Below are 23,891 nucleotides of genomic sequence, written 5' to 3' on the forward strand. Positions count from 1 at the left end.
TGAACAGGACAGGAAGATAAGCTCCGCCCAGCAGCTGAGTCCTCTCTGCTGGTGTTGGACTGCAACATCAGGGAGTCTGCTTCCACATCTGGTTTCCACAGCTGGAGGAAGCTGTCCCACGAGCACGCCTACGCCCCTCTGTCATTACTGAAGTAGTGATGGTGTTTAGTCAGTGTGAGACTGTTTCACTGGTCCAAGCAGAGATTTACATAAATGAGCTTTTATGAGTTCTTATATTATCTGATCAGGCCGTTTGCTCCTGTTAAAGAGAAATGTGCATCGAACGTTGTGGGTATTCATGAGTCTAACAGTTTAAACCTGTGTGTGACGTTGTGTCCTTGAACGGCCCTGACAGACGGCTGTAGTCCATAATATTAATGTTTCCTGCTGACTGAAATAAGCAGCTGAGCTCTGTGAGGGCAGAGCTGCTGCTAACAGGTGAGTCTGTTACCTGGACTGGACTGAGTGAGCTGCTGTGTCACAGCTTTATCAGTGACACACTCAGCATGTGTGTGTGTGATATGTCACAGTGCTTGAAACACACATGAAAATATATTAAAGGTTGAATCTTTGTTCTTTTAGTTTGTGGAACAAAAATCAGCAACGAAGAAACGCGAGCGTAGAACTTAGTGTAGAAGTGCAACAAACGTAAGCTGGCTCATTTGATGCTGTGAAGCTTGAAAAGGATTTGCGCACCTACATCATTATTTACGGTTTAAATTGTGCTGCCTTCAGGTGCACCTGGTAAATTCAGGAATCTCTACTCCAAACCACAGCAGTTAGTCAGTTAGTTAGTCACACAGTCAGTTAGCTTTGTATAAACACGTGTTAGAAATGTTCTTCAATCAGCTCTTTTTACTCTCATTTCACAGCCACTACTTTTTACTTTTACTTGAGTAAAGAAGTTGAATTAGTACTTGGAGTATTTTTAACAGTAGTACTTCTACTTCAGTACACACTGTGTGTACTTTTACCACCTGTGTCTGAGACCTCCTTCAGGGTCCACCTGAAGCTCTCAGTCTGCTGTGGAAAAAGGAAATCCAGGTGAGTTTCTCCTGATCACCTGAGGCCGTCATTACTGTGTGAACCCACACACCACTCCTCACTCCTCCCACCCGCTGCACACAGTCACTGAGTACAGACCGGCTGATTCCTGTAAAGGGAGAGGCAGGAAGAGGCGGAGCAACAGCTGAAAAACAAGAAGCCCAACGTCATTTTGCAGAAGTGAAAGTGTGAGAGAGCAGCAGCAGAGCTGCAGTCGAGTCCTGTTTGTCTCTAAAAGAAGATTCACTGGAGTCCATCAGGTTCCTCTCAGCAACAGTGGTGAGTGCAGCTGATCACACTTCCTGCTTCTACACAAATCTTCACTCTGTTCACTTCATCAGGACTCATCACAGTCACACTGGATCCATAGAAATCTGCTCATGTAACCACAGATCCACTGTAGGAGCATCGAGCTGCTGCTTCAGTCTCACTGTGGCTCTGCTCAGGACTGTGGACTCAGGCTGTGCTCTGGACTTCAGACTGACTCCACACTTCCTGGTTATTCATCACTTCCTGTTCCTCTTAGATTGATTCTGGATCTGATTGATCATAAGGATTACAGACGTGAAAACACCTATTTATTCTTTATTGATATAAAGCCTTTGATACTGTAAACCAGCAGATTTTGGTCAGTACTTCAAAAAGTCATTCACACATTTTACAAAGATTATCTGACTTAGTGTATCCTGTAAGAGTCACAGATGATCCTCAATCATTCAGAAAACAGTCGATGCTGCACTTTATAACTTTGTGTGGAAACATGAATCTCATTATTTAGACAGATGTGTTTGAATCATCCTGATAATCAGGCTTTAAACATGTCAGAGTTCCACACATCAGCTGTGATATTCAAGCTGACCTGGATCAAACATGTCATCAGACACAAACATAGATGATGCTGTTTAATCCCAAAGCTTATTTAAACAAACTGGAGGACAGAATTCCTCCTTAAATGGGATTTTGATCAAATCCACTGATCTCGTTTTCACACACAGGCTTTATCATGGTGGCTTCTTCTCTACTAACATCAATCTTTGATTTGGACAAACAAATATGTGAAACACAAAAATAAATCAATGTTTTCTGAGGATCCAGAATAACATGAATGATGTATCCCAGCGAGTGACTGGAAAAGTTCATCTTCTTCCACATCCTGAGTTTGTGAGGATGTTCCAGTATCTGTGAGAGAAAACAGGACAGTTTTTACTGACGCACAAATGGACCAAATATACAGACACCTCTGAATAAACATGTTCTCATCAATGCCATTAAAATACTGGATCAACAGTTAATAACACATTTCTGAGGTTTGTGATTCATCGTCCTCCTCACTGTCAGCTCTACTGGAACAGTCACTGTTTAATATTAATGGCTCGTTGATCTGGACGTACAATAAGAAGTATTCAGTCACCAACAAGGTCGAAGTTTACTTCACAGTGATTGATGGAAAATATCCAACAAACTGATTTATTCAAGTATACAAATGATCTGGATGAATCTTGGACCTTCTGTAAAACAGAGAAACAATTTCACATCTTTGTAACGACTGTATTTATCTTCATCCCCAAACGTTGATCCTGTCCATCTGGACGCTGCACTGTACAGCAGACACTACGATGTTAGGTTTGTGTTTGGATGAACCAGTTTGTGTCTGAGTGTGTTGCTGGGTCTCCACCAGTTACTCTGAGAACTGAAGAAGCTTCTCTGATGAAACGTCTTCAAGAAACTCAACGAAGTCCAGACGCTTTTCTCTCCAAGCTCCTCAGACTACTGACGCTTGTTTCTCTCTTTGTAAAATGAAATTTAAAGAGAATTTTGAATCAAATGTTTCTCTTCTTTCTCCCTCAGAGTGCAGACATGTCTGCTGCCAGCAATCTGCGATCTGAAGATCAGTTTCTGTGCTCCATCTGTCTGGATGTGTTCACTGATCCAGTCTCTACACCATGTGGACACAACTTCTGCAAAACCTGCATCAGTCAGCACTGGGACATGAATCAGAGCTGTCAGTGTCCCATGTGTAAAGAGACGTTCTACACTCGACCTCAGCTGAGGGTCAACACCTTCATCTCTGAGATGGTTGCTCAGTTCAGACGTGAAGCTCAGCAGAAAGCCAGCAGCAGCTCAGAGCAACAAGCTGCCAAACCAGGAGAAGTTCCCTGTGACGTCTGCACTGGAACCAGACTGAAGGCCCTGAAGTCCTGCCTGGTGTGTCAGACCTCCTACTGTCAGACTCACCTGGAGCCTCATCTGACAGTGAAACGTCTGAAAAGACATCAGCTGGTTGATGCTGTGGAGAACCTGGAAGGCAGGATGTGCACGAAGCACGATAAACTCCTGGAGCTGTTCTGTAAGACCGACCAGACATGTGTCTGCACGCTCTGCCCTGTTTTAGACCACAAGAACCACGAGTTTGTTCCTCTGAGAGAAGAATATGAAGGAAAGAAGGCAGAGCTGGAGAAGACAGAGGCTGAGATTCAGCAGATGATCCAGAAGAGACGACTGAAGATTCAGGAGATCACAGAGTCGGTGAAGATGAGTAAAGATGCTGCAGACAGACAGAAAGCAGAAGGTGTTCAGGTCCTCACGGCTCTGATGGAGTCTGTTGAGAGACGCCTGAAGAAGCTCATGAAGGAGATCGAAGACAAACAGGAAGCTACAGAGAAACAGGCTGAAGGTCTCATCAAAGATCTGGAACAGGAAATCTCTGAGCTGATGGAGAGAAGCTCTGAGGTGGAGCAGCTCTCACGCTCTGAAGACCACCTCCACCTCCTCCAAAGCTTCTCCTCCCTGAAAGCTGCTCCACCCAGCAAGGACTGGACAGAGGTCAGAGTTCATCCACCATCATATGAGGGGACTGTGGGGAGAGCTGTGGCTCAGCTGGAGGAGACAGTCTGGAAACCCATGAAGAAGAAGCTGTTTGAGGCTGAGCTGCAGAGGGTGCAGCAGCATGAGGTGGATGTGACTCTGGATCCTGATACAGCTCATCGTAAACTCATCCTGTCTGATGATGGAAAACAAGTGTACTGTGGTGATGTGAGGAAGAAACTTCCAGACAACCCAGAGAGATTTTCTCTGTGTCCTTGTGTTTTAGGAGAGCAGAGTTTCTCTTCAGGCAGATTTTACTTTGAGGTTCAGGTTAAAGGAAAGACTGAGTGGGATTTAGGAGTGGCCACAGAGTCGATCAACAGGAAGGGAAACATCACAGTGAGTCCTCAGGATGGTTTCTGGACTGTAGTGCTGAGAAATGGAAATGAGTACGATGCTCTTGATGACCCTCTAGTCCCCCTCTGTCTCCATCCTGGTCCTGAGAAGGTGGGGGTGTTTGTGGATTATGAGGAGGGTCTGGTCTCCTTTTATGATGTAGGTGCTGCAGCTCTGATCTACTCCTTTACTGGCTGCTCCTTCACTCACAGACTCCACCCATACTTCTGTCCCAGTCCTAATGATGGAGGTAAAAACTCTGCACCTCTGATCATCTGTCCTGTCAATCAAACTGATCAACGACTGATTTTATTGGATGAATGATTGATTTTTCTTGAAGGGAACAAATGAACATGTTGAGTGTAAATCCTCTACAGTCTCCATGTTTCTATAGAATCTGATCATCAGGACTCTGATTCACACTTTGATTCTCATGGAGTTTGATTTGAACAGAAGAAAAGTTGAATCAGGAAATGTTCCCACTGATGGAGACTCGAGCTGAAGAGCAAATATCAGAGAACAAATGTCCAAAAGCTTCATTTCCAATAAAGTTTGTTCAATGCTTTGAGTGAATCCAGACTCATGTGTGGCTGTTATACGGAGCATCAGAGTCCAGCTGAGTTATGTTGGATACAAACTGCTTATTTTGGCTCTGTGAGGAGTTTTGTTCACTGAAAACTGATGAGACGGATAATATTCAAAGAACTCTGTAGAGATTCATGCATCCATGTTCTCCACCTGCAGGTGTGGAGGAGAAAGGTGGAGCACAGACTGCTGCATCCTTCCAGTCACATCATTTTGATGATTATATTTGCATGTTGTGATGATTTGGGTTAAAGACAAACAGAGTTGAACGGCTGCAGTCACAGCATGAAGACGATGCTGAAGCTGAGCTGTCAGTGAACATGTTTCACTGTGATTTGATTTGAAGAATAGAAAGTGTGTGTGGCTGCTGACAGCTGCAGTCTCTGCTAGTCTGCATAACACACACACAACTTTCCCCCTGAGGCAACGATGCAGCAACAACACAACAGCTGCAGACACACACACGATTGTGCGCTCCCTTTCAGTCTGAACTCTCAAACACACAAACAAACTCTATCAATGTCGTACTGTTAAAGAACTCCTCCTTCTTCAGTAACAATGATTTGAGGTCTCTACCAGTGTCTCTTGTTTTGACCTTTGACCTCTTTATTCCTTATAACCAAAAAAACCCTTTTATCTGATATTTTCACCTTATTGATTGATTATATATATCTATTATATTTTCTCACCTTATTTTGACCTTTGACCTATGTCCTTGTTAGCCTTGATCTTCCTTCATCAAACGTGAAATTTCTTTCACCTTTGAACTTAAAGCTTAAATCAAACCTTTGTTAAAAAGCTTCTTACCAACTTGTAATTCCAACTCTCTGCATTAAACACGTATCTTATCATATAAACACTGGATCACTGAGAGAACTTTAGGCAGAACCAAATGAAGCAGCTGACCTGGTCAAACTCACAGCGACAGTAACTGACAGTGAATTATTTTAATCTTCTTCATTGTATTTGTTAGAAACATTTATTTTCCTTTAATTGGACTTTGGTTAAGTTCAATCCGATGTATTAACCGACCTTTGAGGTGAAGTGCAGCTGCGAAGAACGCTACGGCAGGCAATGAGGTGCGTTTAATGTCGCTCTGTTAATTTGAGCGTCCATAAATTGAATGTCTTATTTTTTCTTACTTTATTATTGCTCATTTATTGGAGAATTAGGCCATTTAATCAAGATAGATTTTATGTTGTTGGTGGTAAAGATCTGGATGGATGTTTTATTCTGTGTTTCTATTTTTCAGTTTTACTTTTCAAGACTTGGTGAATTGCCTTTTTCTACTTTTTGTTTTGTTAAAATTAGCAGCAGTGAGAAGTGTTGTTGTCGGTCTTGAATATATTTGATGTAGCCCATACTGTTAAGGTAAGTGTCATGTTTTTAGTTGTTAGTCTGATGAAGAATCTTTTATTTTTCTCCAAAAGTTCATTGTGTTTATCTGGACATAGTGTTTTTCAGGTCCAGCTGAATGCAGGTTTCCCCAGTCTTATACGTTGTGACAGCCACTATGGTGCGGTGTCCCTTTAAGACACCCAAGTCGAGGGTTGATGGTGTCATCAGTTTGTGCCGCTGCTCTCTCTCTCTGGGATTATGAGGACACGTGCCTGCACGCTTCTGCTTAACGAGGGACGGATTTACGTTTTCTTCTTGTTTTGTTTGCAACGCTTGGGTTGTATGAACGCTGGGCGTTATGCTGTTGAGCCGCAGCCGTTCAGCCGGGCTTTTATATGGTTGTTGAAGAAGGCGTATTAAAGAACCACCGTGGATTACCGATACCAGCGTGGGTGTGTGTTCTTCCGACTAGCCTGCTAGGTGTTTTGCCGCCTCCTCTCAACCACGCAACACAACCCAACGTTCCAACGTGTCAGGAGCATCAGCACAGCTGAAATGCATTTTTTCTAAGCACCGCGTCTCTGTGGCTTTTAAACCCCAAAACACGCTACAACAAAAATGGGTCCACCCCAAGGATGGGGTCCCCCGGTGTAGTTTCCACTGTGAGAGACTGTGGGCTTCCTCAGAGTGAGGCTGAGAGCGGCAGGCCCAGCTGGAGTCTGACCTGTGGCCCTTCAGATAAAGCTGAAAACGGCCAATATATGATATTAAATATAAAATATAATTAAAAAACAACATCAGAATGAACAACGAGCTGCTGTTAAGAACTCCGACGTCCATCCAAGGCCCGATTGGTTTCTGTTTCCATGACAACAACAACCGTATGTGGAAAAGACCAAAAACTGAAGCGGTGACAAAGTTTTGTTGCAGATTAACTATTAACTTTATGTTATTCATTGTCAGCTCGTGCCATCATTAAAGCATGTTAGAACACACATGTAGGATTTCACAAATCATCGCTCCTACATTTAATCGTATCCATAACAACTGTGTGTACGTGTTCGCTTTGAAAACATCACGTTCTTTATGTTGGTTGGTTTAGACGAGTGATCTCCAGGATGAATGAGGGCAGAGGCCCGTTTCATGGAGACTGTTTAAGTGTAAACCTGGATTAAAAGCCACATTTGAACACCTTCATCAGAGGCTGTGACCATGTTGAAGGACTGATGCTGACGTGCTCTGACACTCATTAGCATAGAAAACAAAGTGGTGAAAGCACAGAGCCCTGAGGAGCTCCACTGGACGGTCTGTTCACAGAACATTTAATTATTTCACTTTTATTTACATGCAAAACAGCCTCAGAGAGAACAGCTGTTTCAGAGCTGCCAGCTTTATTGGAAAGATGAACTGAAATCCTAAAATAGTCCAATTCATGACAAACTGACACGGTGAAATGTTGCAGGATTCAAATGTGTCGATGGATGAACTCTTTCAGTATAAGATGCAATAATACAAAACACATGAAGGTGAGGAGGAATTCATTTAAAGTAAGTGTGATTTAAAGAGGACTGATTCTTTCCTGGTCAGGCTGAAGCTTTCACCGTCTGACCTCTGTAAACAAACCGAAACACGTTCAGTGTTTAGTTTTACCAATTAGGTTTCATGAATCACCATCTGAGAACGTCTCCGATGTGGGCGCCACTCACAGGGATCACTTCCTGTAGAAGGGTCACATGACCTGTTAAACCCAGAGAGCTTCGTGTGACCTCTGACCCTGATCACCAGCGTCAGGGTCAGTGAAGGTGAGATACCGTGTGACAGGAGGAGGAACTATAAAGTTTTATTTGTACGAACACGTAGAACAGATGAAGTCAGAACGAAGCAGGTGGAGCTCAGTCAGGGTGGAGGTGCAGACAGGTGAGCTGAAGGGGAGGAGCCAGTCTGGTCAGGAACTCTCTGTCTCCTCGAGTGAACCTCCTCACCTCTGAAACACACACACACACTGAAGGTTGCAGTCAGGGTGGTGAGGGTGGGGTTACCTTCTGGTCTCTGGTTGGTGTGTTTCCTGCAGGTGAGGCTGAGCGGCCGAATCATGACATCGCTGCTGCACAGACACAACAGGAAGTGGAGGAGGAAGTCGTCAGCGTCCCCGTCACACACCTGAGACAGACACAGAGGTTATGTCTCTGCAGACTCACGGCTCGGCCCTGTGGAAACGTCCTGCAGGACGCCTGTTTCTCTCTGTGGTGGCCCCCCCACAGCGTCCCCACCGTGCTTCACTGTGTGGACGCTGTTCTTTGGGTTGTAGCTGCATCTTCTTCTCGTTTCACCTCCTCTGACCACAGGACGTTTCAGTCTGCAGGGTCTTTTAACACAGCTCCACCTGTGGGTGGAGGGGCCCTGTGGGTTCTCCTGGTGTGACCCGAGTCCTAAATGCCTCTCGCTGTCCTGCCCCTCCCCTGTGGTCTCCACCCTCCATGTGGGAGGTGTGGCATTCACAGTCAGCCCTGATTACCCTCAGAACTACACCACCTGCTGCTTCATCAGGTCGAGTGGGTGGAGTCAGGGGCACGACCTGAGTCTCGCTGAAACACACGGCTGTAAGGCCCCTCCCTCCTGTTCACGTGAGCCCAGCGTGGGTCCGTCACACCTACAGACTTTTAAAGGTGGAAGTGGCCACGCCCCCAAACCAGTTCAGCAGTAAGGTGTGAGCAGACGGAGCTGTTACCAGGATGCAAACAGGATGTGCCCTTTCACAGTTAAAGCCTCATCTTAAATTTTAAAGACAAAATAAAGTTTAAAGACGACGATGAGCACGTGACTCACCTGTGACAGGTAAACATATACACCTGACAGGTGCTACTGACCTGGCTCTGCCCACGAGGGAAGACTCTGATGTGACCTCTGACCCTGAGTGCTCTCTGAAGCCCCTCCCACTGAGCATCAGCCAATCCCAGCAGAGCACGAACCAGAGCAGCTGAGAAGCAGACGTGAGCCTCACCTGTCCCGTCATCGATCACCAGCCTGATCGAAGAGCAGAGCCACATGGTTTGATCATGTGACTGTCACCTGACTCATCCAGGTGATTAACACGTATCAGCAGGTGAGCTCAACAGGAAGCTGCACTTACTTTGCTTTGGACTGAAACACTGACGAGGTCGAGTGACACTGAGAGCTGCTGCAGCCCTGAGAGAGAGAGAGCAGCAGGTAAACACACACACCTGAAATCGTGAGCAGTTTCCTCCAAAACGACACTTTACTTACTGCACCAACACTAACACGCCACCAACACGCTAACAACACATGAAGCACTCTGAGTACTTTCACTGCACCCGAGAAACTGACACTAAACACATCCTGTACACACTGTGTGTATTTTATGCAGTACCTGTGTGTACACGCTGCCACACAGCGAGCAGCTCCACTGCAGTTGCAGGAACAGGAAACACACCACGTGACCTTTGACCTGTCCCACAGCGCCCCTCTGCTTGCTGCTCAGAGCCCACTCACCCAGGTGCATGATGGGAGCAGGAGGAGGAGGCTGGGCCGAGCTGATAGAAACCAAACAAACAAATAAACAACAGCACGACAAACACGTGAACCAGACTTTACCTGTAAACTTACCTGGTGTCTCCCAGGGAGACCACAGTTATGGAGCTGACAGGTAAGTACGTGCAGTACACACTTCCTGTCCTGAAACACACACACAGGTAAACCGCACAGGTACGTAACCATGGGCGTGACTTTGTATTGAACATTGGGGGGTCAAGATCTCTGTCTAAATAAATAAATCTGGATACATTTCCAGATGATCAAACAACTATTTTGCTGGTAACACCTGAAACCAGTAAAGAAAACCAGCAGCCTATTGATGCAAGATGATCCATAACTTTATTGGGGCTGACATTGTTGGAAATGAGTCCAAATAAAGAGTCCAAACTTTTATAAGCCTGTCTATGTGTGTCTCACCTGGACAGCCTCCTCTGGAAACCAGACAACAGCAGAGTGTTACCCGGCAACAGGCCAGGTGGGTAGGGGGTGTGGCTTAGGTCCAGGTACACCTGCAGACTCCTCCCAGCTTGGTCACAAAGAGTGAGACGCACACCTGCACACACACATTCAGCTAACAGTCAGACCTGAGACTCATACCTGAAGCACTGATGCCTGCAGTTCCTCTAGTGTCCAGCAGAGGCAGCAGTGAGTCGCCTCCATAGATCCCCATGTTACAACTTCACAGCAGAAAAGCCTGATACACAAACCACCTGTGTGTTTGTACCTGAGTGTGTGTGTCCAGAGTGGGCGGTCCTGTTGTTCACACTGATCCTTTCAGACACCACACCCTGAAAACACACCAGCTCTGAGCTGAAACACACACACACACACACACACACACACACACACACACACACACACACACACACACACCAGTAAGAGAGTGTGTGTGCAGCTGCAGTTCCTCAGATGGCCACAGGGGGCGACTCAGTGAGGGACGAGCAGTTTACCTGCAGTCTAAGACCTCTGAGACGGACAAGACTGTGGGTGGGACGGCCTGAAAACACAGAGAAGAGACATTAAAAATATGACGTCATTCAGGGGTAAAACCGCAAAGGATTGTGGGAACGAGTGGCAAGCGGTACTAGCGCACGCAGGCTTTCACACGAAAACAGTCACACAGTAATAAAAAGAAACACAAAAATGGCAAGAAGCTGCTGTATTATTAACTGTGTTGTATTATTAAGTCTTCTGTTGGAGTTATTACGTAATTTATCACAACATGATTGTTGATGTAGGTTACAAATAAGTCTTATATTGATTTGAATTGAATTCGTTGCTATGCTGCTTTGTTCACTGTGGCTTTGCGGGCTAATGTTTGTTGTGTTTTGTAGGAAAACCAGAAACAAAATGCAGGAATGTGATCCAGACTGGGCGCCTCTATCAGCCTGGGTCATACCGAGTTTAAAGCTGCTACCACAGCCAGATCTGATTGGTTAAGAGAGAGAGCGAGATCTAAACAGCCACGAAACGTCCGCATATATGTGCCCAAGGGTTGTACTGAAGCAAGCAAGTGATGAATAACTGTTTTCCAGTTTGTTGTTAGCAAAGTCTTTTTTCTTTGTATTGTTGATTTGTTTTTCAGGAAGCAGCTAATAAAGCTGATGGATTTTTACAATGTTGCCTCTTTCTTGTAAGATTCTATAATAGAATGAAACAATGATGCCAGTTATAAATAAAGACAATAAATTGAATGAATTACGAAACACTCATTTTATTTATATTAGCTCTGAAAATGTTGTGTAACACTACAACCTGAAACGACAAACAGATTGTGTTGGCCTGTACAGGAGATAAAATATTTAACAACAGCTAAATAAACGGTAAATGGCCTGTATTTGTATTCTTTACTTAGTCCCGAAGGACCCCAAAGGGCTGGAAATGCTAGCGCTTAATGCAGTGTTTTGATTTTGTTGCCACTTGTACCCACAATGCAATGCGTGAAAGTCACATGGTCTGTCAATCTCTAAAAAAAAAGTTTAAGGGTCCTGGAGGAAGACGGGGAGCAAACCGAGTGTTACCTGTCTGCAGGTGGGCAGCAGCAGTGGGCGTGTCAGAGTGTGGAATCTCCAACCACGTCTGACTTGTAGGGTTGACTCAGCGTGGAGATCCACCCCACTGCGCTCAGAAACTCCACAGCCAATCAGAACACTGGGATCCTGATTGACAGACACATGGGCCAATCAGCTGCAAGGATTCAGGTCAGATCAACTCCCCACAAACAGGAATGGTGGGAGTCATCTGCATAGCAGTAAAAATGTAAGCTGTGTTTTGATGATGCTGCCTAAGGGAAGCATGTATAATGTAAACAGAACTGGTCCAAGCACTGAACCCTGTGGAACTCCATAATTAACCTCGGTGTGTGAACAACTACAGTTAAAGCTGAAAAACGTGTTCATGTGTACTAATATCAGAGAGCAGAGACCGATGAGGCCAACCTCTGACCACGCCCCTTAGTGACATCATCAAAGCTGGGTTGATACCTGAGTGTTAGCGGCGATGAGTCTGTAGAAACATCCAGGCTGGAGGACAGGAAACCACCGCGTACACACACCTGAGAACGCCAGCACCACCTGCACACACACACACACACACACGTAACTGTGTATCCAGGTGAGCTCAGGTAAACACACACAGGTGCGTCTCTCACCTTTCTCTCCTGCTTTTGTTCACTTTCTTTCTCTGTCATTGGCTCATTCTTTGGGTCCCGCCTCCAGCAGACCACTGGACCAATCACAGCAGCTTTCAGTGAGAAGCACAGTCTCAGCCCTGCCTCCTGATCCTCTGCCTCCGCCCCTGTATTCCTCCAGGACACACCCTCCTTCTGCTCCACCCTGATCACCATGGAGACACAGGGCCAGGGGTTGCCGGAGTTGGCTTCTTCTTCTTCTCTTCTCCTCCTCTTATTCCCAGCAGTCTCTTCTTCTTCTTCTACTGTCTGCTTCCTGGCAGTGACATCCCCTCCTGGCTCCTCCCCCTTGTGTCTCAGGTGTGTCTCCATGGCAACAGATGGACTCAGGATGTGCAGGTGGTCCAGAGAGAACTGCAGGTAAACCCTGTGAATTGAACCCAGCTTTATTTAACTCATAATGTTTACAACCAGGAAGGAAGCTCACACCCTGAACCAATCAGACGCCCTCTTACATCACAGAGAGTGGACCAATGAGCAGTCAGCATGCTGCAGGTTGTGTGTGTGTGTACCTGCAGTGTTTGTGTGTGATGAACCTGTCCTGGTCCAGGTGTTGGTAGGAGGGGAAATCTGATTGGAGGAATCTCTCTGTCACCATGGTGAACTGCACCACACCCACCAGACAACCTGCAGCACACACACACACACATTAAAGAATAAAGCTGTGTGTCACTGTGTGTGTGTCTGTGTGCGTGCATTGTACCGATCCAGGCGCTGTTAAAGACCGCCCTCTGCGCTCCCTCCTCCTCCTCGCTGCTCTCCGTCAGCACGCAGGCTGCAGCTCCCGCGGCGTCTCTGAGCTGCATCGAGTGTTTGAACTCAGACGTCTGTGACGGCAGCTCCAGCACGCCGACCAGCAGCAGGGGGCGCTGCCTGACACACAAACCGGCAAAAACCATTGGTACGTAATCACACGACTTCATGTGGGAGCTGCTGTCACCTTACCTGACAGCGTCTCCACCCCGAGGCTCGGAGGACAGAGTCCTGCAAGACCAGGACAGGAACCCGTTGATCTGGGCGGAGGTCAGGTTGGAGCCATCAGGGGGCAGCAGAGAGCTCAGAGGGGCCGAAGACCAGCAGCCAGTCTGCAGGGACTCCAGGAGCTCCGACACACCGAGGTACTGCCGGACCGCCGAGGACACGCTGTACTGCAGGGACACAGAGCACACTGAGCATGCTCCACACTCACCTGTAAGGAAGACAGGTGAGAGTGGGACCTACCTGCGTCACAGGACAGGTGTGAGGCTCGTCCAGCATCTCAGCGTAGATGTCTCTGCGTCCTCGTCCTCCAGCTCTGCTCAGAGTCTCCATCAGCCTCCAGGACAGCAAGCACACACACTGCTGCCTCCACACACCTTGGACCAGACTGAGGACCAGAACCAGGACCAGGAAACAAGCCAGAGCCAGCGGAGGACAGGAGGACAAAGGTTAGGCTCTGCTGTCTCTGACTGTGGACAGGTGGTGGTGGGTGGAGCCTCACCTGTGTGCCAGCTGCGAGCTTAGGTGACAGGTCCACAGGTAATCGGACACATCTGTGTTTCTCTGCAGCAGTAACCGTGGTAACGCCCCATCTCCCGGGCAGCGGTTGTCGGGTGGCGAGCCTCCCGCCCTGCTGAAGGCCGTCACCCTCAGGCTGGAGCGCAGGCAGGTGCAAAGCATGCTGGGAGGGAAGTCCGGGCAGGGCCGATACAGGAAGTGGGCGTGATGCAACTGCAGGAGGAGGAACCATCAAACTTTATTAGTCGTGGCTGCCACGAACACAAACGGGCATGATGATGTCACATCATGTGACTCACCTCCACTCTGTCTCCCGCCCTCAGCTTCCTCTTCGCCGCCGGCTGATAGGCCACGCACAGACCCACCTTCCCATCCAGCACGTAGAGCCCCGCCCCCTCACTCACAACCTCAGTCACCGTGCCCTATCACAGCAGAGGAGGCTTAGTAATCAGCACACAGGTACAAACCTGTGGTAGCCAATCAGAGCTCACAGCACTCTCACCTGGTAGCTGATGACTTTGGATTGCTTTATCCTCACAGCTGATTGGTCCAGCTCCACCTCCTCATGCTCCGCCTCCTCACAGTCGTCCTCAGCAGGCTGTGACAGCAGGGACTCAGAGTGTGTGTGTTCCTGTGTGTGTTCCTGTGTGTGCGTGTAGTCGGCGTGCAGCTCGGAGCGCTTCGTCACACACAGGATGTTGTTTCCTCTCCAGCCTCGTAGCGCACACACACGTAGAGCTGTCACACACACGCTCTGCCCGACACACACACGCTGGATCCAGCTGAGCCGGCTGCTGTCCTGCACACACACACACACACACTGAGCTTCATCGTCCCTCCTCACCATCATCATCCTCAGAGAGCTGGTACCTGTACGAGCACGGGCAGCGAGCGCGACTCATCCGTCAGCGTGAAGCAAAAGAAGGTCGTTCCTGCCACGGCCAGCAGAGGGCAGACTGAGCCCACCTCTCCGAACACGCTCAGCCGCTGACCTTTGACCCTGGAGCACACACACACACACACATCTGTCACACACACTGCTCAGAAACTCCGCTGCAGTTCAGAGGTCATGTGACCCACCTGTGCCTCAGCAGCCTGCCGGCCTCTCCGACTCCCACCGCTCCGCTTAGCTCCACCCTTCCAGGAGCAGCAGCCAATCCCTGCTCAGCACCAGGACACAACAGGACAGGGGAGCCAATCAGCTCCAAGAAGCCTGCGGCCTCTTCCTGGCCCGATGCATTGTGGGGGATGTAGTTCCAGTGAGGGAGGAAAACAGGACGATCGAGCCACAGGGGCGAGAGAGACAGGCACTGGATGAGGGAGAGAGAGAGACGCGGGTGAGAGAGTGGTGGAGTGTGTCCTGGGTGGATGCTGGAAGCCTGTACTGATGATGACAGCTTCATCAGCTCTGATCTGCAGTGATGCCGTTTGTTTTATAGCTGCAGTAGATCAGATTAGATTAGATCAGATTAGATTGGATTAGATCTGATCTAATCTAATCTAATCTAATCTAATCTGATCTGATTAGATGAAACTTTATTGATCCCTCGGCTGCGTTCCTCCAGGAAATTCGGTTTCCAACAGCCCAGCACCGACAGAAGTTACAGAAGGTGAGCAGAAATATACACATATACAAATACAGAGTATAGAAAAGGGAAGAATAGAATAAATAGCAATAAGAACACAAGAGAACTGCACATTTCAAGTACTGTGAGTCATTAATCCGTGCGGTGATGCTAGGACCACACTGAGCCTGCTGCAGCTGTCTGACTGTAATCTGTCAGGTTACTGCAGGTGATGCTATCTGTATACTTTATGTGAGGAGGAGGCTCCACATCTTTATAAAGCTCTGCTGTCATCACGTCTGTGCCAGCACAGTTACTCACTTGCTGACAGACTCTGTCTTTACATCCTTACTTATCGATCAGCTAAGTGAATCCATATAAACACAGCTCACATTTAACAAGTCCTGATGTTTCTGAGTTACAGAAATGAAAGTCAGCTGTTGAGCTTGTTTGCTTGTTTCATGCTGATGTAAACATCAGCAGAGAAGCGTGTGATGACCAGACTCTATCAGCACTTGTGTCCCTGCACAGAGAATGAGCTGAATTAAAGAGGAATTCGATTTCATTCACGTTGCACATGAACACCTGCAGTTTGTTGTGACCTCGTTACCATCAGTTCTGACCAGATCCGGTTTAGTGACGCTGCTGTGAAGAAGCTCCTGAGAACTAACCAGCTGATGGACCATGGGTTAAGGTTAGGCTCCTCCCCCTCTGACTCACCTCACACATGACGCTGCCGCTGGCGTCCGTCAGCCTGTACTCTCCGTCAGGGCCTTCTCTCAGACAGCCAATCAGCAGCAGGTTGACCCTCGGCAGCGCCCTCTGACCCGGCACGGCGAGCTCCGCCTCCCTGGCCCAGGCTCTCTGCTGATTGGTGCTCCAGGACAGGCTGCTGACGCAGGCCAGGTGCTGCTGGGAGACGAGCTGGGAGACGGACAGCAGCCTGCGGACAGACGGGAGGACAGCGGTAAGGCCAGGTCACGTGACCTGCTACAGCGATGATGTCAGCGGGCGTTACCTGTAGCTGACAGGTAAGCTGTGGGCCACACACATCTGCTGCTGGATCGCTTGCACCGCACACATGCTCAGATCGAAGAGGCTGAGGTCACCGTGGTTACCTGGGAAAACAAAGTTTAAAGGGTAAACACAAACATAAACAACTGAAGCCCCGCCCACTGAGAACACCTGAAGTGGACACCAGAGCTGGTGTGTCAACAGGTGGGACCACCTGAGGAAGCAGCTGCTCTTCATCCTCAGACTCTTAGTCCTCCCTGTTCCTCACTGACAGTCGGTCACCTTCATGGCTCTGACCTTTGAACCACACTCACATCTACACACTGGACTGCTCTGATGACACCTGTGAGGGCAGGTGAGCCCTGCTTTCACTGTTTAAATAATGGTTTAAATAGTATTTGGTTTCATAAGTGAACATCGTCATTAAGGATTTAAAGTACAGCTGATTTATCAGCCAGCTGTTTCAAACAAACAGGAACTCACCTGTCTGCGAGGGGGCGGAGCTACACACCACAGGACTCAGGTGTTCAGAGATGGAGGTGAAGATGTTCTTTAACCACAGGGACTCCTAAAGAAACAAAGCAGCAGGTCGGAGGTCACAATAATAAATGTAGAACAGGCTCACATCCTTATATTCTCTTTTCTGTGTGGATTTCTGCTATAGAATTAGCTCGAAACAGCGATCGGCTGCTGCTCTTAATTGCCAGGACAGGCCGGGTTTCGGCAACCCTCAAGGGTGCTTCGCAACCAGCGGGCCTTAACGCCGTTAAGATGCCGCCTAAGAGGAGCAACGTTAATGAGGAGGAACTGGAGGACATAAAGAAATCCCTAAACTTTATGTCTGAAGAAATAACAACAATTTCAAAACAACAAAATCTGATACTCAATTTAATGGATGATATTAAAGAACTAAGAAGGCAGAGCGAGGAAAAGGACAAGAAGATTGCTATGCTGGAAGGACGGGTGTCAGATCTGGAACAATATTCAAGAGTAAATGATGTGATAGTGACAGGACTGGAAACCAAGCATCAGACATACGCACGGGTAGCAGCATCAGAGAGAGGGGAGCCACCCGAGCAAGAGCTACGCTCTTTGGAAGAGCAGGTAATGGCCTTCTTTAAAAGCAAAGGTATCAAAATGGACAGTAAAAATATTGAGGGATGCCATCCTCTTCCTGCCATTATCATTCATTTTGTTAATAGAAAACAGAAAAAAGAACTGCTCAAGCAAGGAAGAAAGCTAAAAGGTACAAATGTTTATTTAAATGAACACCTAATCAAGAAAAATGCAGACATTGCAAGACAAGCAAGAATATTAAGAAAACAGAAGAAAATACAGTCAACTTGGACGTCAGACTGTAAAATATTCATTAAGTTAAATGGAACACCAGAGCAGGCTAAGGTTCTAGTCATCAAAGAGATGACGGAACTAGAAAAATAGAACTGATAAAAGCAAAGCAGTGCTAAATATGATGTGACCGTCCAAGTGCACAACCAACGCAGATGTCTGACAATTTTCAACTAACAACTCATATAGATATTGAAAATAAGACATTGATGTATGACAGCAACATAGATCCTGATTGTAATTTCTTTAACAATAAGACAAATGAATGCAATTATTATACAAATGAGCAACTTAAAAAGGAATTCAAGGTAGAACAGGGTATAACAATGGTTCACTTTAATAGTCGAAGCTTATATGCAAACTTTCAATCCATCAAAGACTACATAACAGTTTGAACAGCCATTCAATGTGATAGCCATATCGGAGACCTGGATAACTCCTGGAAAAGAAGAAGACTTTAAAATAAATGGATATGAATTCCTTCATGTAGACAGGATCAACAAGAAAGGAGGTGGGGTGGCACTTTACATTGATAAAAACCTAAAGTACAAAAGAATGGGAAGAATGACAACTGTTATTGATGGAGTGATGGAATGTTTATCAGTGGAAATAAGTATAGAAAAAAGGAAAAACCTAATTGTCAGTTGTATATATAGAACACCAGGATCTAAGATTGAGATATTTAAGGATAATATGGAGGACTTATTTACAAATATAAATCAGAAAAGAATGTTTATTTGTGGGGACTTTAATATTGACTTATTGAATCCAAATCATAATAAGAGTACAGAAGAATTTATTGATTCCATGTACAGCATCGGTTTATTTCCACTGATAACAAGACCGACCAGAATAACATCTCATTGTGCAACTCTATTAGATAATACATTTACAAATATAATAGAAGGAAAGATAAAAAGTGGGCTGTTAATCAACGATATAAGTGACCATTTACCAGTCTTTGCATCTTATAATTGCTTTTATAAAGTGAACAACGATGGACATAAGATTATTTACAAAAGAATAAGAACAGAGAAGACCTTAAATTGTCTTAGAAAGTAACTTTTAAAGCAAGATTGGAATATTGTATATGAACAAACAGAAGTTAATAAAGCTTACGAAGGATTTTTAAGAACATTTAACACATTACTTGATAAAAACTGCCCAGTAATTGAAATCAATAGGAAACACAACTATGCAGGAAGACCATGGATGACAAAAGGACTACAAAATGCCAGCAAAAAAAAGAATACCTTATATCGAGAATTCATAAAAAAGAGAACAATAGAAACTGAAATGAAGTATAAAACTTACAAAAATAAATTAACTAATATAATGAGATCCTGTAAAAGAGAGTATTACATTAAAAGGTTAGAACACAATAAAGATAACACAAGAGATATATGGAATGTATTAAACAGAATAATCAAAAATGAATCAAGGAATAATGATTACCCTGGGTACTTTATAGAAGGGACAAGAAGTATTAATAACATGGAGGAGATAGTAAATGGCTTTAATGAATTCTTCGTAAACATAGGGCCAAAACTGGCAGAAGAAATAAAGGTTGATGGAATAGAAAGGGACACTGGTGAAAATATTGAAAGGAATAGTAGCTCAATGTTTTTAAGAGCAGTGGAAGAGAAAGAGATCTATGACATAGTTAGAGGACTTAAGAACAAAACCAGTACAGACTGGAATGATATTGATATGGTAACGGTAAAGACAGTTATTGATGGTATCGTAAAACCATTAAAATATATATTCAACTTGTCGTTTCAAAAAGGAGTTTTTCCACAAAAAGTGAAAGTTGCTAAAGTTATTCCCATTTACAAAACCGGTGAAAGACATCATTTTACAAACTATAGACCAGTGTCAATACTCTCCCAGTTCTCTAAGATACTGGAAAAACTCTTCATAAAAAGATTTGACAGTTTTGTGGAAAAATATGAATTAATGACAGATAGTCAGTATGGGTTCAGAAACAACAGATCAACAGCTTTGGCACTGATAGATCTAATGGAAAAGATAACGGAATGTATGGATAATAAGAGGTATGCGCTCGGAGTTTTCTTAGATCTAAAGAAGGCGTTTGATACTGTTAATCATGAAATTCTATTAAAAAAACTGGAAAAGTACGGGTTTAGGGGAGTGGTTTTGGAATGGGTAAAAAGCTATGTAGGGAATAGGCAACAATATGTACAAATAAATGAATATAAATCTAATTTGATGGATATAGCTTGTGGAGTACCTCAAGGTTCAGTACTGGGTCCAAAAATGTTTATTATGTACTTAAATGATATCTGCAGAGTATCGGAGATTTTAAAGTTTGTAATATTTGCAGATGACACAAACATACTGTGTTCAGGAGAGGAATTGCCACAGGTTTTGGAGATGATCACACAGGAATTAACGATATTAAAGAAGTGGTTTGATATAAATAAATTATCATTGAATCTAGATAAAACCAAATTTATGTTGTTTGGAAACCAAAAGAAAAACATCGAAGTAGAAATATGTGTTGACAATGTATATTTAGAAAGAGTCAATGAAATAAAATTTCTTGGGGTGATCATTGACCACGAGCTCTGTTGGAAGCCACACATTACTTATGTTCGGGGGAAATTGGCACGGGGCATTGCCGTCCTGGGGAAAGCAAAGCATATGTTGGATCAGAAAGCACTGCACATTTTATACTGTGCTTTACTACTGCCATATATGAGCTACTGTGTAGAGGTCTGGGGAAACACATACAAAAGTAACACACAAACAATAACTATAATACAGAAAAGGGCCATTAGATTAATAAATAATGTAGGGTACAGGGACCATACAAATGCACTCTTTGTCAAAATGCAAGCTATTAAATTCCAAGACTTGGTGAAGCTTAAAACAGCGCAAATAATGTATAAAGTCAGAAATAAATTGCTTCCCAAAGAAATCTGTAAATTGTTCATAGAAAGAGAAGGTGGGTATAACTTAAGAGGGAAATGGAATTTAAAAATACAAAGTGCTAGAACAACTTTAAGAACTATGTCAATTGCAGGAGTTAAATTATGGAACAGTCAAACAGAAGAAATAAAAGACAGTCAAAACATAAAACAGTTTAAAGTAAAATATAAAAACCTAATTTTAAATAAGAATGAAGAAAACGGGGTTAACCCAGGACGGTAATGTAGCTGGTAATGGTGTTGTGGTTCTTTTTTTTTTTGTTTTGTTTTGGTTTGTTGTTTTTCCATAACTTGTGTATCTGCAAATATACACATTCTGTATTTTTCATATGAAAGAAACTATACTGTGGTGGGGCTTGCTAATTTCTTGTTTTTGATTTATGTATGTTATGTTTTGTTTTACTTCATATGTTTCATATGTTGTTTGTTTAATTTAAGACAAAAAAAAATTAAATGAATGAGAGGTAAAACTTGAAGGGGTAGGGACAAACAAGTAAATACTTCAGCCTACTCCTTTTCAAACAAATACTGGAATGATATTTTGTAATGATTGTGAAGGCACATGTTTGAAATGTTTGAAATAAAAATGAACTGAACTGAACTCTGCCTACGTCATGACGCAGACAGTCTACGTACGCTGGGCTCTGCGTGTACGTAGACTGTTATTTATCGCTCAGTTCGGGCAAACAGGGTCAGACTGGGACTCACCGCCTCGGTGCTGGGCTTGACCCGGTCCAGGAGCTCCTGCAGGGGGTCCATGTCTTCGCTCCGGGTGCCGGTTTCTCCCCCTGCTGACAAACTCCCGCTCACGGCTTTCAAACAGCTTCCGGTCCTCCTCCTGTTGATGTCCTCCCTCTGACCGTCGCCCCCGTGTTCCCGCCTCTTACCGTTCATAAAGCCGCCATGATGCCCTACCGTCCTACTTTGTTTACTTTTGTTCTGTATTTTAAACAAATCATCAAACTTATTAAACTGACTAGTCTCTGCTCACGCAGGATCTCTACCGCGCATGTGCGGAACAACTTTTCCCTACCCTGCATTTCACAATAAAAGCCCTTCACGTTCACATACACTCAGTGGTCTCCTACCTCCTTTCCTAAGCACTTTTCCTTGATAGAAACGTTGTGAGGTGGAGGAAATGTGTTTAGGAGATGTGATAAAAACTCAGGAAAGGAAACAGCTGTGTTTGAACTACAAGTCGATCACGTGACTCCAGCCCAGCGTGTTCTCAGCCTGATTAGTGCAGGTGAAGAACATGCTTTTATTATGAAGGGGTCAGACTTCCTGCTGAGGCTCAGGGTCATGTGACTGACAGCACCTTTTGCAGCTCACCTGACGCCACAAGGTGTTTCCTTTTCAGGAGGATGACACCGTGCGAACCTCGGGAATCTCAAACAAAAACACATTTCTGTCAAGTGGAAACTTTAAAATAAAAATAAAATTATATATATATATATATATAATTTTATTTTTTTATTTTTTGAGCTTGCAGAGCATAGATGCAGATCAAACTGAAGCTTTGTCTCTGTTTTTTGTTCACTTTTTATCCAGGCTGCAGGTGTCTCAGTGGAAAAATAGAGCATGGCTGAGCGCACCTGTGCAGACCAGTGATACAGTTTAAGATCAGAGAATTGTAACCCCCTCTTTCATATGGCAGGTACAACAAGCCAAGTCTTCATCTAGGACCTTTGTTATTCCAAATTAACCAATTAAAGATATCGTTTAACTTCTGAAAGGATTCTTCTGGAGGAGGCAGAGGACGTGACTCAATATAAAAACTCTGCATAACCTTTCATCCTTGTTCAGGAATAGGACGGAGGAGGATTTTGAATCATTTACAGCCAGAAAATCGTCTAAATAGCTCCATTTGTAGCATTAATTTTGCAACTTGGCTAACAGACAGCCAGTCTAGGGCCTAGGGCCAATCTCTGCTCTCGATCTCCTAACTGGAAACCAAATAGTACAGCTCTCATTGTAAGTGTCATCACCAGAGGTTCCATAGTCAGAATGAATAGCATTGGAGATAACGGGCACCCCTGATGAGTGGAACACTCCAATGTGACGGGTTTAGAAACTATTGTTTGTTACTAAAGTTGAACCCATCTGAGAAAATGATTTCCAAATCCATATCTTGGGAGAAGGTTAAATAAATCTGACCAGTCTATTCTGTCCGAGGCCTGACGAGCGTCCAGTGATAATAAAGCTGCATCGTTAGCATCACATCTCTCATGAATTATATGAGAACCCTTCTTATATTGTGAAACCCTTGATGCTTTGGTACAAAGCGAATCAAATGTGGGATCCAAGGCTTTGATCTTCAGGCTAAACATTTAAAGTATTTTAGTGTCAACCCCCGTCAGACTCTAAATGATGAGTGTTCTGCAGGTTTCTCAGTACTCACTGCCTGTCTCACAGTGGGTGGAGAGCCTCCGTGTGATATGCTTCTACATGCATGTTAAAAAGTGAAAAAAAAAAGTAAAAAGTAAAAAAAATCCAACATGTCCAAATGAAGACTGTCAGATTTGATTTCAGCTCTTTTAAAGTGTCTTTATAAGTTAATTTAACTCTTATTGGAGAGTTGGAACGTTAACTCTGACTTAGTGTTGAATACCAAATCTGTCTGGAGTTGATCATTCAACACTTATTCATGCTAACTAGGTGTTAAGAGTTTATATACTAACCCCCACAGAGGATTTTAGTTTAACTACATCAGAGTTATCTTCTAATTCATTCTGTGAATTTTACTGTTCTGAATTTCTAGAAATTCCTTTGGAAATAAACATTATTGCAAAGAGGACTGCATCAGCTGAGGCAACATGGTGTCCTGTGAGCTCAATTTTCTTTTAATCAGAAAAGGTCAGACACAACAAAAGCCAAGCAAAGCATCAAACAAAGGAAAAATAAAGACAAGTCAAATGTCCAGCCAAAGGATTTATGGGAGACTCCATCAGGGATGGATCGAGTCAACCGGAGCCACAGCTGGACTGGCCAGAGTGGCAACAAGCTCATCAGACCTCTGTGATGGGCAGGTTTGGGGAGTGTCTGTGATGATAAAGCCACGACTCTGAAGGCGACTGCAGAGTTTGGTGCAAGATGTTGCGTCCTTGC

At 44.7% G+C, this 23,891-nt stretch overlaps 2 protein-coding genes across 2 annotated transcripts; one reads left to right on the forward strand and one right to left on the reverse strand.

Moving 5' to 3' along the window:
• Nucleotides 1-1,949: 1,949 nt before the first annotated feature.
• On the reverse strand, nucleotides 1,950-21,776 carry LOC146634745 (CST complex subunit CTC1-like). The gene is made up of 25 exons (XM_085343703.1): nucleotides 21,492-21,776; nucleotides 16,969-17,053; nucleotides 16,490-16,589; nucleotides 16,192-16,414; nucleotides 14,987-15,216; nucleotides 14,777-14,906; nucleotides 14,409-14,705; nucleotides 14,206-14,328; nucleotides 13,890-14,119; nucleotides 13,631-13,775; nucleotides 13,355-13,557; nucleotides 13,113-13,282; nucleotides 12,922-13,036; nucleotides 12,371-12,776; nucleotides 12,204-12,293; nucleotides 11,742-11,879; nucleotides 10,671-10,717; nucleotides 10,445-10,530; nucleotides 10,138-10,273; nucleotides 9,793-9,861; nucleotides 9,557-9,719; nucleotides 9,299-9,354; nucleotides 9,036-9,192; nucleotides 8,208-8,328; nucleotides 1,950-2,223 (listed from the first exon to the last, which is right to left on the reverse strand). The coding sequence occupies exons 1-25, from the start codon at nucleotides 21,675-21,677 to the stop codon at nucleotides 2,072-2,074; spliced, it is 3,858 nt and encodes a 1,285-aa protein (XP_085199829.1). The 5' UTR covers nucleotides 21,678-21,776; the 3' UTR covers nucleotides 1,950-2,071.
• LOC146634746 (E3 ubiquitin-protein ligase TRIM21-like) lies at nucleotides 2,902-4,621 on the forward strand. Its single transcript, XM_085342464.1, has one exon. It carries the CDS (start codon nucleotides 2,902-2,904, stop codon nucleotides 4,567-4,569), a length of 1,668 nt encoding a protein of 555 aa, XP_085198590.1. The 3' UTR covers nucleotides 4,570-4,621.
• Nucleotides 21,777-23,891: the final 2,115 nt, after the last annotated feature.

The sequence above is a fragment of the Diplotaxodon limnothrissa genome, linkage group LG3, assembly GCF_057381915.1.
Source record: "Diplotaxodon limnothrissa isolate DT_005_m linkage group LG3, D_limnothrissa_male_GT1.1, whole genome shotgun sequence".
Taxonomy (NCBI): Eukaryota; Metazoa; Chordata; class Actinopteri; order Cichliformes; family Cichlidae; genus Diplotaxodon; species Diplotaxodon limnothrissa.

What these genes read in the sequence shown, in the direction of transcription:
- LOC146634745 (XM_085343703.1), bottom strand. Translation starts at nt 21,677, where the DNA reads ATGAACGGTAAGAGGCGGGAACACGGGGGCGACGGTCAGAGGGAGGAC. An exon ending in ATCACACACAAACACTGCAG is followed by an intron (nt 12,777 to 12,921) that starts GTACACACACAC and finishes TTCAATTCACAG; the next exon opens with GGTTTACCTGCAGTTCTCTC. An exon ending in AACAAAAGCAGGAGAGAAAG is followed by an intron (nt 12,294 to 12,370) that starts GTGAGAGACGCA and finishes GTGTGTGTGCAG; the next exon opens with GTGGTGCTGGCGTTCTCAGG.
- LOC146634746 (XM_085342464.1), top strand. Translation starts at nt 2,902, where the DNA reads ATGTCTGCTGCCAGCAATCTGCGATCTGAAGATCAGTTTCTGTGCTCC.